The 14,101-nt window shown below is 46.9% G+C and overlaps 1 protein-coding gene and 1 long non-coding RNA gene across 2 annotated transcripts in view; one reads left to right on the forward strand and one right to left on the reverse strand.

Annotated features, from left to right (window-relative positions):
- The window catches only part of LOC118546490 (uncharacterized), a 40,640-nt gene extending 29,623 nt beyond the window's left edge, over nt 1-11,017 (forward strand). The window contains exon 5 of the long non-coding RNA XR_004922611.2: nt 10,884-11,017. This is a non-coding gene — a long non-coding RNA (uncharacterized LOC118546490). The remainder of the gene's footprint in view (nt 1-10,883) is intronic.
- MYO10 (myosin X) overlaps nt 1-14,101 on the reverse strand; it is a 210,203-nt gene that overhangs the window by 6,523 nt on the left and 189,579 nt on the right. The window contains exons 29-37 of the mRNA XM_036109218.2: nt 10,954-11,047; nt 10,162-10,217; nt 8,247-8,389; nt 7,781-7,975; nt 5,525-5,682; nt 2,935-3,058; nt 2,152-2,449; nt 1,359-1,566; nt 430-566 (exon numbers count right to left, since the gene is read on the reverse strand). Of these exons, the coding sequence (XP_035965111.2) occupies nt 430-566; nt 1,359-1,566; nt 2,152-2,449; nt 2,935-3,058; nt 5,525-5,682; nt 7,781-7,975; nt 8,247-8,389; nt 10,162-10,217; nt 10,954-11,047 (1,413 nt within the window). The remainder of the gene's footprint in view (nt 1-429; nt 567-1,358; nt 1,567-2,151; nt 2,450-2,934; nt 3,059-5,524; nt 5,683-7,780; nt 7,976-8,246; nt 8,390-10,161; nt 10,218-10,953; nt 11,048-14,101) is intronic.

A 14,101-nucleotide genomic window follows, 5' to 3' on the forward strand; every position in this document is an offset into this window, starting at 1 on the left:
TTTATATTGAACAGGAATACCTTTTGTGCTACTTAGGGGATAAAGTCCTAGATCAAATATCACAGGTGCGTGAGACATAAAATGCAGTCTGAAGAGTGTATGAGTTTGCTTGTGTCTCTGGCCCCGTTTGGAAGCAATGACAAGTGAAAAGCCTAGAATCAGGAAATTCCAAGGCAGTGTGTACAACAGGGGACTGAACGAATGGGGTAAAAAAACAATGGCGAGCTGAATCTTACTTGAGACAGGCTTCATCTAGGAATTAAGAAAAACAGGCAGCAGGGGGAGATGAAAAATTAAACGTGCTTCAACACAAGTAAAAGAATAGGAACTCAAATGCACACTGAAGCCAAAAACGAATGGAAATTCAGATCCTCAACTCTTGCTCTTAATTTATTCCATCTGCTGGCACTCCAGGGAGAAGGAACTTACTTTTCAAACTTTGCTAACACGTCCGCTACGATGGTTCGGCTTTCGATGGCTTTATCGACGCTTCCGTTGTACTCAAACAAGGCAAACATGTTTCTGCTGTCCTCCATGGCCAGGCCTCTGATCAGCTTCTCCACCACCTGCAAGATACACCCCGAGGTCTTCAGCTTCCAGCACGTGGTTCTGGAATGTGCCTTCTCACCAGAGCCCCCAGCGAGCTGCCGACACGCGAGGGTCCAAGCAGCTCCCCCCACTGTCATGTGTGGTCACCCAGAATTTCAAAAGTGCTGTTTTTCCACTGTTCCCTAGAAATCAGATTTCTTTTGTCTTTGTAAAAAAAAAAAAAAAGAATGCAGAGCATTTTGCCCACTGGTAGAGACAGACGCCAGGCAAAGTTCTCGCAAACCCATACTAGTAGGAAAGGCACACAAAAACTGAAGCCCTCTCTTTCATCGGATACATTCATCAACTTCCAAGAAACAATGGCTTCCACCGATGTTTCTCCTTTCCATGCCAGAAGCTTCTCTGGATTTTATTGCCCTACTCCTTTTAGCCAATTGGTTTTAGAATGCTAAATTTCAATTTTAAAAAAGGAAAAAAAAATGTGCTCATCTGACACATCATTGTAGATATTTGCATGGCAAACACAGACCCCTTATTGGAGAGATGCTATGATAAACCCACACGCACCTGCTTCTTACATTAGCAGGATTAGGTCTCAGCTATTTTGGCACCAGCTTAATTTTTGTGTTTCTACTCATCTTTGATACATATTTTTATCTCGATACGTGAGTTTGGGTGTAGGTTCCATCTTGTTTATTGAGCTGCTACACTATGCACGTCACAACTACGCGGTAGCCCCCCTAACCGTGTACAACCTTCCTGACTTGTGTGCATCGCAATTAGGTATCAGACAGGGGCTTCTCCCTCACCTCCCCGGCTGTGGTGTGGGAGTTGATGGTAATCTTGCAAGAGCCTCCCCCGTGGCAATACACCGTGGATGTCATTTCCTGCCTATGGATCAGAGCTTCTATTTCATCTCGGGAAGGCACAAACTCTCTGCATTTGGTTTTCTTGAGAGATTCATAAATGAAGAGGGAGTATTTTTCCATCTCGGTTCCTGGAAACTGTTCCCGTATCCTAGGAGACAAACACTTCACTGTTAATTGCTAGACTGAGGCTGGCTGGCGTCTGGGAGCCCGATGCTTTCAGCGCGCTGCCCACGAAGGCACCGAGGGGGCCCCCCATGGTGCAGAGCAAACACCAGCCACTTTCTGTGCAGGTTTTGTTTAAATGCAAACAATAAAAAAAAAAAAATCCCAGTGAGCCAGGGTTGGATGGGGAGCAGCTGCAGGCTGCTGAGAGCCATGTCTCATACCATTGGATGAAAATCTTTTTCCATGGGTCGTCAGTCTGAATCAGAATGTTTCTACCTATTTGATCTGGATCCAAATATCCAGGCTTCCCCCCCCCGGCCGCCATTTATACAGGTGGTGGTAATTAAATGGACTCCACATCTTAGATGTTAGGACACTACACTGAAAGGGACCCGGTCCCTGCCACAGCCTTGTGTGGCTTGGCTTAGAGAGGACACCGACCCTGTGTTGGCTGGTTCAAGGGACCCACGAGTGCGACCACACTAGGCATCTTGTTTCCCGTCCTCTTCCTCCGAGCCATGGGGCCGCATGGCACCTGAGTGAGCGCCTGGATCGGGCTGTCTCGTACCTTCTCAGATGGAAGCGGAGGTACTTCAGGATCCCCCGGCTCGGCAAGAAGGTGCAGCTCAGACATGTCAGGATCTGCCAGCTGCAGAGGTTGCCCACGCTGCCCGGATGGGGCACTTTGTTGGTCTGCTTGATGAGCTGGCAGAACAGCTCGTCCCGCAGAGGGCGGAGGTCATGCCCCGTCTGCAGGATGCCCTGGATTATGGGGATGGGGTCAGACATGGCTTCCAGTTGCTGGAGGGAATTGAAGATCTTGATGGCTTCATCCTGAAGGGTGGTGTAGCCTTTGTCTTTGAGCACTAGGAGAAGAACACACACAGAAGCCTTTACATGCAGGGCCTGGACATGCTACAATCTGAGCAGCACACACCCAAGGGGAAGGAATGGGGACAGACGGCAGCTTCGTGACGCGGTGCTCGCCACGTTCCCTGAACCTTCGAATCAGGCGAACAACACTGTCAAAACACAGAGGTGGGCAAGTTATGCTGTTTTGTTATATAACTGAACTATTTTATTCTACAAAATGCTTGCTTAAAAAGTTGGTCGGTTGCCAAACAGGTTCCCGATTTGTAATGTAAGACTCTCAGGATCTGGTTCTCTAGTAAATTCAGGCACCTCTGAGTTCGCAGGAGGGCTGGCATTTCCTGCCTCCCTCTAAAATTGTTCTTTTAGTTCAACAATGCGTGCATCACCCAGACAACAACGCTACGTGACCGAGCTAAGGAGTGACGAGGGCGAACAGAATCGTGTCCACCGCGGAGTATGGGAGGGGCCGGGCACTCACAGTTCAGGTTTATGTCTCCATAGGGCAGGGGCAGCAGCGGGGAGTGCAGGGGGTGGTGCGTGTGGCGGAGGATGGGGTTCCGCTTGTAAATCTGCTCCACCACATCGGAGTTCAGGCAGTTCTCCTTGAAAACAGAGGACCCAGTCAAGCAAGCAAGCTTATCTAAAACACACATGTGTACAAGAACAAAAGCATCTGTATTTTTTCCTAAAATTTTTCTAGAGCACGAGCAGGTGGGGAGGGGCGGAGGAAGAGAATCTCAAGCTGACTCCATGCCCAGAGCGGAGCCAACATGGGCTCGATCTCACAACCCTGAGGTCACGACCTGAGCTGAAATCAAGAGAGTAGGAGCTTAACCGACTGAGCCACCCAGGTGCCCCAGCATCTGTGTTCTCCCACACATGAACATTTTCCAGCGTCTAAAGCATCCATGAGATACTAGAGAATCTAGCATTAATTATTTCAAGCACGGAGGCACCTGGGTGGTTGGTTAAGCATCCTACTCTTCATCTCAGCTCAGGTCTTGATCTCAGCGTCGTGAGTTCAAGCCCCGCGTTGGGTTCCATGCTGGGCATCATGCTGGGCATGCAGCCTACTTAAAAATAATAATAATTTTGGGGCACCTGGGTGGCTCCGTTGGTTAAGCATCCATCTCTTGGTTTCGGCTCAGGTCATGATCTCAAAGTTGTGAGCTCGACCCCAGAGTCTTGCTCCGTACTCAGTGGGGAGCCTGCTTCTCCCTCTCCCTCTCCCCCTCCCTCTGCCCGTGCAGTCTCTCTCTCAAATAAATATTAAAAAAAAAATTTCAAGCATGAAGATACCCATAATCCGTTTGAAGACAAATCACAAATCACATTTTTCTCACACACAGCTCATTCTCTTCATTTCATGTGTATATATTTTCTCCTGGAGATTATATATACTTCAAAGAATGAAAGTTCTTTTGCTATTTAGCCATCAAACATTTAGCAAACCATGTATTTTCATCTATAATTTGCTTAATACATTGTTTTCGTTCTTAACTTGATCTTCTGTATTTTCTCTACACCTGAAAATTACACATGTTGATATGTTATTAGAGAGACTGTTCAACATGCCTAACCTCTTTCCTGAAATTTAAGAGATCCCTTCATAGAAATTCATCATGTACTTATGCTCCTAAAATGTTAATTTGGGATTTGAAAAAGGCAAAGTCCTTTTAGAACGTTAAATAAACAGAAAAGTTGGAGGAAAGGTAACGAATCATTCTGCCGTGGTAATTTCCACTATGAAACTTTTTTAATAACACCCAATTGAAAGCCAGGAAAAAAAAACAACTTTATTTCAACAATTCTGTATGGGCTTAATTAGGGCAACCTAATTTTTTAAAAAGGACTGTTTCATATTTGGAAAATTCTATTACTCTTTTAATGACAGATTTCAAATTAGAGAACATAGGAATAGATAAGACACAGCTTTGAAGAGAAAGTTCAGTGATGTGTTTTCACTTTCTCAAAAAAAAAAACCTTCAAATTTTTTTTAATGCTAGAAATGAAATTGCTAGTATTTAGCATCCTGGGTTTCATGGAAAGCTCTGCAGAGTTTTGGAGAATAACTGATTTCGTGGAATTTAGCTCCAAATACCCAGAAAACACACCACTTTGGAATCCACAGGCAAACTTAAATTCAGTGGGAAATGATATCCTATGGACATATTAGACCCTCTCCCACCTCCGTGAAATCTAGCTGGCCTCCTGGATCTGATGAGCTAATTTCCTTTGGTGTAGATCAGTAAACACCTGTCTTGCTAGCATTCTCAAATCTTTTCTGTCACTGTTCCAGCTCTTTGCTTGGTATTGGGAATCTATCTGATGGTAACTAAGAGGAACAGCAGTAAAAATAATCCCCTTGACCTGGTTCTGCATCAGGGACTGACCAGCTACGTGAACAACGCAACCAGAATATTCCACGTCTCTGTTTCCATTCCTGAAAAATGAGTGTGGCATCTCTGTGCATGGCTGCCATGTAATTATCCGTTCAATGTATACTCCCTGAGCAATTCATCTTTATGAAAAGGAAATTACAATTTAACAATGTCAGTGTTGGTCCAGAGACTTGGAAGCTTCCTATGAGTTTGGAGGTGCCTATAAAGATTCCAAGTTTTCTAGACCAATCCAGGCTGCTGGTGACCCCCGCTGTGTGGTCCGGTCACTGTACAGTAAGAGGAGAATTACTGTGTTGCTCCGAGAAGGTCCCCACCCCAGGGCTCAAGGGCATCCTGTGGCAGCAGGTCATCCCCACACAGATCACACCATGTCCCTGGGATGGGGAGCCCTACACCCCAAACCACAGACCATCTAACGTCCGGGTTTGCCTCGGCAGCAACATCTGACGCCTCCCTGAAGACAAAGTACTTTTAGTGTCAAATTTCACCTGAGCACTCACATTTCGATTTCTAAAAGCTGTGATATTCTAACAGAAAATTAATCAAAAGTTAGTTTTGATGACGGAATAAAAATGGAGCTTGACCGACATCCCAATGTTCCCAGGGGGGGTGGGGGGGAATCCGCGAGCTACCGTGACCCAGCCCTTGAGCTCGGGTCCGCCGTACCTTGATGTCCTGAATCAGTTGCTGGGTGGGAGTGTCGATCGGGGCCTTGGTGTCCGTCACATTCTGGATGGCGCTGGACCACCTGGTGGCCTCGTTGAGCAGCTTGGTATAGAGCCGGTAGCAGTGCTTGCGACCGTACACGGTGACGTTCCAGTAGCCTGCGGTAGAGCGCACGCGCGGCGCGTCACCCTCCGCACGGGGGCGCGCCCCCCGGCCACCCCGCAACCGGGCAACCCCGCAACCGGAACCCCTCAACCCCGCAACCGGGCAAGCCCTCAACCCGGCAACCCCGCAACCGGGCAACCCCTCAACCCGGCAACCCCTCAACCCGGCAACCCCTCAACCCGGCAACCCCGCAACCGGCAACCCTGCAACCCCGCAACCGGCAACCCGGCAACCGGGCAACCCGGCAACCCCTCAACCGGGCAACCGGCAACCGGGCAACGCCGCAACCGGAACCCCTCAACCCCGCAACCGGGCAAGCCCTCAACCCGGCAACCCCGCACCCGGGCAACCCGGCAACCCCGCAACCGGGCAACCCCTCAACCGGGCAATCCCTCAACCCGGCAACCTGGCAACCCCTCAACCCGGCAAGCCCTCAACCCGGCAACCGGGCAAGCCCTCAACCCGGCAACCCCGCACCCGGGCAACCCGGCAACTCCGCAACCGGGCAACCCCTCAACCCGGCAACCTGGCAACCCCTCAACCCGGCAAGCCCTCAACCCGGCAACCGGGCAAGCCCTCAACCCGGCAACCCCGCACCCGGGCAACCCCTCAACCTGGCAACCCCTCAACCCGGCAACCCCTCAACCCGGCAACCGGGCAAGCCTTCAACCCGGCAACCCCGCACCCGGGCAACCCCTCAACCCGGCAACCCCTCAACCGGGCAACCCCTCAACCCGGCAACCTGGCAACCCCTCAACCCGGCAACCTGGCAACCCCTCAACCCGGCAACCTGGCAACCTGGCAACCCCTCAACCCGGCAACCCCACAACCGGGCAACCGGGCAACCCCGCAACCGGGCAAGCAGGCAAGCGGGCGTTCAAAGCCCTTCTCGTTAAGCAATTCAGCAATTCTCGCTGAATTCCCAAGTGTGCGAGGTAACCCACCTATCCACCCACACGAGGAGCTTCGGGTTGAGATGCAAAGATAAACATAAAACAATGAAACCCGGGATTAAATGTATCAATGGTAAAACAGGGGCGCCTGGGCGGCTCAGCGGGTTAAGCGGCTGCCTTCGGCTCAGGTCACGATCCCGGGGTCCTGGGATGGAGCCCCCACGTCCGGCTCCCCTGCTCGCGTGGAGCCTGCTTCTCCCTCTCTCTCTGCCTGCCGCTCTCCCTGCTCGTGCTCGCGCCCTCTCTCCGTCTCAAATAAATAATAATAAAAAATCTTTAAAAATAAATAAATAAACGGTAACATTTGCTCTGAAAGAAAAATAGGCAGAAACTAAGTCACTTTCACGGGTCTGGAACCAGAGTGACAACGCTTCCCCTCCCTCTCTGACGCTCCTTCTCCCTTCCTGTTTGTTTCCTTTCCTTAGCCTCTCCCTTGAGAAGAAAGCACTTCTGCTAAGCAAGCAGTGTGTGTGTCCTGAAACAAGCGGTCATTTGGAACAGAGGAGCTATATTTAAAAAAGCATAAAATCGGGGCACCTGGGTGGCTCAGTCGGTTAAGTGTCTGTCTTTGGCTCAGGTCATGATCCCAGGGTCCTGTGATCAAGCCCCAGATCCGGCTCCTTGCTCAGCGGGGAGCCTTCTTCTCCCTCTCCCTCTGTCCTGCCCCCCTGCTCATGTGCGCTCTCAAATAAAAAAATCTTAAAAAAAAAAAAGCACAAAATCATAACTAGCAACAAAACTCAATCGAGAAATATTTTCATAATATTGACAAGAATAAAACTAAGCTAACATGACTGCTTTTTATTCTAGGTTAATAAGCTCAGGGACAGTCAGGATTTAGCTTTCTTGGGCTGTGTCAGGACTCTCACCCGCACAGGGATGGAAAAGAGCTCACCACAGGAGAATCTTTGTTTTTGTGTGGTCCTAAGAACACCTGTGCAACTCAATTAAGCAGGACTTCTTTACTATGGGTTCAGTACTAAGTGTCCACAGAGCTAACCACAGATGGCCTCAGAAGATAAATCAACAAGAAATGAGCTTCTTTTGGGGGAAAAACCGTGGCACACACTCCAGGCACCAAACTCATTCCCTTGATCTGAGCAAAGCCAGGCTCGTCGCGGGCACGGGGCCCTGTTACCTGTCTCTTTGAAGATCTTCTCGTCCGGAGGCACCACCGAGCAGAGGCTATTGAGGACCAACGTGCCCAATTTCAGAGCATTCTTCTCGGAGCTCTTGTAGTAATCCAAGGAATTGTGGGTGAGCACAAACCACCGCTTTTTTAGTTTCAGTGAAGACATTTTTGGACTGTTTTTTACTTCTTTGTGCAACCACCCTGGAAAGAGAGATTAAAATGTCAATTAAAAACGACGATGAGAAACCCCAAATACCAAGTAGTAATTTGAGGGAGGCTTACAGCTGGGTCCTACTTCTACATATTTGCTGGAAAGGGCCATCCATGGCCACTTCTTACGTGATTTTTTTTTTTTTAAAGCAACTCCAAGAGTCAAAATTCCTCAGAAAAGCTGCTCACGCGGGAAATGCTGCAGTATCTACGCAAAGGAGAACAGAGCTCCATGACAAAGCAAAGCCGTGGTGGCAGTCACCTCTCACAATAAATTCCTGGCCCTCCACTCTGGTGTCACCCTTGGATCTCTGCAGCAGCGTTATCCAGTGATGCATCTCCTCCGGCGTATCTGCGTTACAGTGGAGGACCCGGTTGGCCGTGATGATCACAAACGAATTGGGTCTGGGCAACAGGGCAGGAAGGAAGCAAAGACTCTTAGCTCTACCAGCAACATCACCTGTCTGAAGCAAGATCAAATGCCTTTTTCCTGGCGTATGGTCACAGGGATTGAAAACTGCAGTGCTGTTTGTATTTTTATGCTAAGGCAACTCTCGCTCATTTCTGCAAGATTTATTTTCTGCATCATTAACCTTTAAACTTGGAGCCACACATTCTGAAGGCCCTGGAAGGGGAAAGATTTCTTCATGCAAAACTTTCCAGATGACATTTGGTTTAGGGAAAGCTAAGTAAGGTGACGGTGGGGGAAAATTTTTTTTGATCCTTTCCAAAGTAAATTTCTTTCTGCCTCTGGGTATTGCCTTGGATGATATTTCTGTGGGTCGGTAATGAAATGTCAGACACCAATAATAAAAGAAGATCAGTAAACAGGTGTAAACGGAACATCTTATGCACTCGATTATGCTTGCTACTAAAATCCACCTGGGTCCACGTGTTCAAAGCAATCTAACAAAGGCTCATTTCCCAATCAGGGGTAACATAATAATGGAAATTTACTTTCTCCCTCATCTCTTTGTCTGGCAATGCCCTGAATCTCTCCTAGGCCCTTGCTCCTACTAATTCCTGCATCTAACCACTTAAGCTAGTGACTTGTGAATGATTTCTTACAGGTTTTCAAATGTTTACAGTAGCTAAGTGCTGCAGAAATTCAAGAAAAAGCAAGATTAATGGGACTGTAGTAGACAGGGAAAGACGGGTGCTCTTTCAAAATAAAAGACTTTTCTATAGTCTGGAAGGGAGAAAGGAGGGCACCTGAGGGAGAGAAGGGTCTGAGCAGCGATGGAAAGTTCTAGCATGGATCCTCATATACCCAGCCTGCTACAGAGAGGGGGTTTAGGAGGAGACAGATGTAGAGAGGGTGGGAACTTGACCCTCAGAATAAAATCTTGGGCCACTGACAAAACATACTTGTTAAGGTCCCCGAGCCAGGTATAGGATGGCGCAGGGTGATACCAGAAATAAAGGGTCTATGATTCAGAAGAGCTTCTGTCAACAGGCTGATGAAGACTCCACATAATTCTGCCTCGTTGGCACCATTTTTCTTGTCCATTGGAATACATTTCTATTCACTTTCTAAAGCTATGCTCCTGAAGGCAGAAGCCAATTTTGATTCTTACTCGGAATTCAAATGGCAGCAAAGAAAAATAGAGAAGATAAAGACAAAGGTCAATAGTACAGACTCCTGAGGGCATCCACGAAGATGATTTCCCTTCAAAAAAGACAAAACCAAAACATGCTATCTAAAGGGCACAGGTAAAATGGAAATGTGAAGGAAAAATCTTTGTGGTTTAATTTATTAATACTCTACATATAAATTACAATCAAATCCTTTTTAAGTTCATTATCAAGTTTAGAAAAGGGAAAGACACGCTTCCCTATGCTGGAATACTGTTTTCCTAAGCAGACATTTTCTTCCTCTGTGAATCCTGGATCGATCCCTGTATCCAAATGAAGAATATTCCTCTTGTGTGTATGTTTTTAATTGTTTAAATTAGGTTTCCACAGTCTCCCCCAGCATCCCAAAGATACCCAGAGGGCAAGACTTCTGGATGGTGTAAAACTGGGCACAAAGAAAGAAGCCTGGGACTGACCAGGTGTCAACACACAGCCCAGAATCATTTCATGGCCCAGAAAAGAAGAAAGTGGCCCAGAAGCAGAGAGAGCTGGGGGAGACTGCAGGTCACTAATTCCTTCTGCTGAGTCACATCCCGACTTACCTATCGGGGCTATCGGAAGCACACACGGAATCAATCAGCCCCACATCCAAGGTGCCCTGGGAAGGAGCAGAAACGGGGGGAAGAGAACCACTTAAGTACAGCACATATGACCCGAACATCCCTAGGTTACGGCTCTCTAAAGAAGCAAACAAAAACACTCCTCCTTTCTGCATTAACTGTAAAATAATGGCTATCTAAGAAAGGTCCCCCTTCAGCAGGTGAGTACAGACAGCCTCTACTCTAGACAGGGCAGAATCTACAGTTCACTCATTTAAAAAAAATTATAAATTAATCTTTGTCTTGTTTTTCGGATACTTTCAGTGAAAAGTGTTTCAAACTTCTTTCAATAGCACAAATTTTCTGACTTACACTAGGATCCATCCCTAAATTTAGATGTACTCCACTAAGAAACTTTGATGTGAAGTTGTTCTTAGGAGAAAAGAAAACTTTATTTCTAAAATATGATTCTATGGTTCTCTATGTGTCCAGGATAGAGTGAAGACTGAAAGAACACGAGTTAGAATTCACTAAGGCCTTTGAAGGGAAGTATGATGTGCTTCCATGATTTCATAAAACTCGGGATTTTTTGTTGTTGTTGTTGTTCTTTTAATGGTTTAAAGCGGGAGGACTGGAATCTATCACTACTTATAATCTTCAACGAATTGTTTTTCTGCATTATTTTTAAACAAAATATTCCTTTAGTTATTACACTTTTACTTTAGACTGTCTAGAAATTCCCAGGCCGCTCGCCTCCCTGGGGACATCTCCCTCCACCCCACGACGCTCACACACCACGGCATTTTGTGGGTTCGCCTGCTCGTCGTGCATCTCCCGGATCTCCTGGTCGGTGGACGCGTGGACCTGACTCAGCACGCTGAACCACTGGCTGTGGGAAGGAGAGAGTGACTGTCAAGGAGGTGCCAACTGCTGGATTGGCAACATGGTGACCGATGCCCTTCTCCACATTCTCTGCGAAAATGACATTTCCTCTGAGCAACTTTGTTTTTAATCTGCCTACACTTCTCGTGGGTAAACGTGGGTTTCATGCTACCAATGGGCAAAGGTAGAAGCAGCAGCCAAAGTGCTTTAGATACCAGCTGCTGCAATTTCAGATCAACAGGAGATCCTCTCCTCCAGCTGCCCCAGACCTCTAGACAGTGAATGGAGGATGACGAAATCCTCAGTGCCACCCAAAACACTTATATCAAGGATCTTTACTGAGGATGTTATCTATAACCTAGGGAATATTCAAGTGCCTTTTCATTTCTTAAAAGTAAATTCCAAGGTAAGAAGGCCAATGATGTCAGAGTACCATCTCAAGATGGCCACTGAGGTCGATCTTCCCTGCTCGTTTCCAGGATGGGGTTTTCAGCCACCTGATAGGATTTCTACCTAAGTAAGAATAAAACCATAGGAGAGCTGGAAACAGAAAACAATTGCTTGGGGGCGCCTGGGTGGCTCAGTCGTTAAGCGTCTGCCTTCGGCTCAGGTCATGATCCCAGGGTCCTGGGACCGAGCCCCGCATCGGGCTCCCTGCTCCCCGGGAAGCCTGCTTCTCCCTCTCCACTCCCCCGCTTGTGTTCCCTCTCTCGCTGTGTCTCTGTCAAATAAATAAATAAAATCTTTAAAAAAAAAACAACAATTGCTTGAAGAACAAAGTGGAAAGGTTTTTTTGACTGGAGAACTCTTCTATCTTCACCTCAAATGAGTTTTCTCACTTACAGCCTCATTAGAATCAGACAACAAAGGAAAACAGGTCAACCCCAGAAAAGTCAAGCTGAACAAAAGTCACGATGTACCTAGAAACACAATATAGGCTTGAGGAAAAATGACCACAAATAGCCACACATCCATCTGTCCATCCAGCCATCCATCCATCCAACATTTATCAAGCAACTATAAAATGTAGGAGGTGCCAAATGTGAGATGCTAGGGACAGCCTTCTCCTGCAGAGGCTAGTAAGACCTATATATACGCTCCTACTAAGTATGGCAGAGGACAAAGTATTTGGTGTATATGACGGGATATTTAAGCAAAAAATGCGTATCTATATAGAAGGGTAAGTCATGTCTCTATAGCAAAACACTAAAATCCATCTCCTGTGATTCCTAAAGGAGAAAAATGTGACCAAGAGCTTGAAAATAGGCAACGTAAACAGACTCCTAGGGAAACCAAGGGAAACATCTCAATATACACTTGCTTCATCAATTCTGATTAACTCAAAGGCAAGACTTAAGTCACTGTTTTATGAAGCTCAAAAATTTCCCAAATCAAACACTGAAAAACACATATGTTCAAGATGGAGGCCACACGGGAGCTCTCTCTCTCACACCCACACGCATGCACACACACACACACACAAAATTTGCTGGCCTTTCATTCTGTTCAGGTGACACTCTTAAATTTACAAATTTCTCCTCCTGAATCAAGTTTAACTCCATCTGAAAAGGAATTTTAAAAAATGTGTTCTACTGGTCAAGAAAAGAAGGCCTCAGTTAAACTATCACAAATATTGGGGCCCCTGGGTGGCTCAGTTGATTAAGCAGCCGACTCTTGATCTCAGCTCAGCTCTTAATCTCAGGGCAGGGAGTTCAAGCCCCGCCCTGGGCTCCAGGCTGGGTGTGGAGCCTACTTAAAAAAAAAAAAAAAAAAAAGCAGCCCCCAATGTTAAATTTAGCAGGTCGTTATGGCCCAAAAAAGAGAGGACGGCTCCCAAACGCTAGGCCTATAATTCAGCTGAGAAGCTGTAGGCATTCCACAGACCACAACCAACCACAGGCGGTCTCTAGGAGTCCCAGATGGAATGACGGGGCTATAATTCCAGGTTTGCTTGTTTTTCCAGTCTGTGTCATAATTTATGGATCCAAGCAGGGTTTTAGTTTGTTCCCATGGGAAGAATTATTTTCTTTGCCCTTAATGCTGCTACCATGGTGCTCTATCAACTCAAACATTCAAAAGGCAAAGGGGTAGTAGCAAAAGGCACTGAGAATTCATTACAAGATTCGAAGGATTTCGGAGCTCAAAAGTAAAGGCTATAGGCTGACGATGCTCCCTGACATTGCTCAGAGGGGAGGGCAGATACCTCCAACACAGCCCTGTGGCTCACAGAGCAGCAGGAGAAAGAGATGCTCTGCTCTATCTCATCCGCTGTGTGACCCTGTGATGCATCACTCTGGGAAGCAGATACCAGTTCTCTCCTTTTTTTCCACACCTGCCCAGCACGAGGATGGAAACCTGAGATCCAGGAAAGTGAGACCACTTGATCCAACCAACGGACACCAACCACAGTGTCCTCTGAGCTTGGTCAAAGATTTAAGCTCCTTAAGAAATATAAGAAACGTAATGCCCCCGTTCAGTAGAATTGAGCTTCTGTGACTTTACAAATTATACTTCCCTTTCTCCTACCTGAGTTCCCTACTCTGTAAAATGTGGGTCATGGTAATAATGGTAATAATGCTATTAACCTTGTAGGATGGCTGTGAGAATTAAATGGGTTAATATATGTGAAGCATTTCAGAATATTGCCTGAAATACAGTAATTCTCTTACTGGTGTTAACCATCTCTTCTGTCCTACTGAATTCTTCAATATGAAGACCCTAAATCCTCCTCGAAAGCCACAGTGCTATCATTTATTTAAACAATCAGGGGTTAATGCCCTTGCTTTCTCAATCCTTAAGCAAACACAAGCTGTTCCCTGTCAAAGCCCAGAAGCTTCCAGAGGGTGGGCTTGCGGCTCTGTGTGGTTGCACGGTTCGCATACGCTGCTGGGGACAATAAAAGCCTGAGCCGAGATAACAAGGGGTCCGTCTAGTGGCATTCAAAGCTGGAAATCCTGGGCTGTGTGTGGTACTTGGACACCTTAGCCCAGCGGAAGATTGCCCAGGGGACAAGCACGTCAATCTCCTGACTCAGTTCTTCAACCATCCTAACAGAAAAGCC

The sequence above is a fragment of the Halichoerus grypus genome, chromosome 2 (assembly GCF_964656455.1).
Source record: "Halichoerus grypus chromosome 2, mHalGry1.hap1.1, whole genome shotgun sequence".
NCBI classification, from domain to species: Eukaryota; Metazoa; Chordata; class Mammalia; order Carnivora; family Phocidae; genus Halichoerus; species Halichoerus grypus.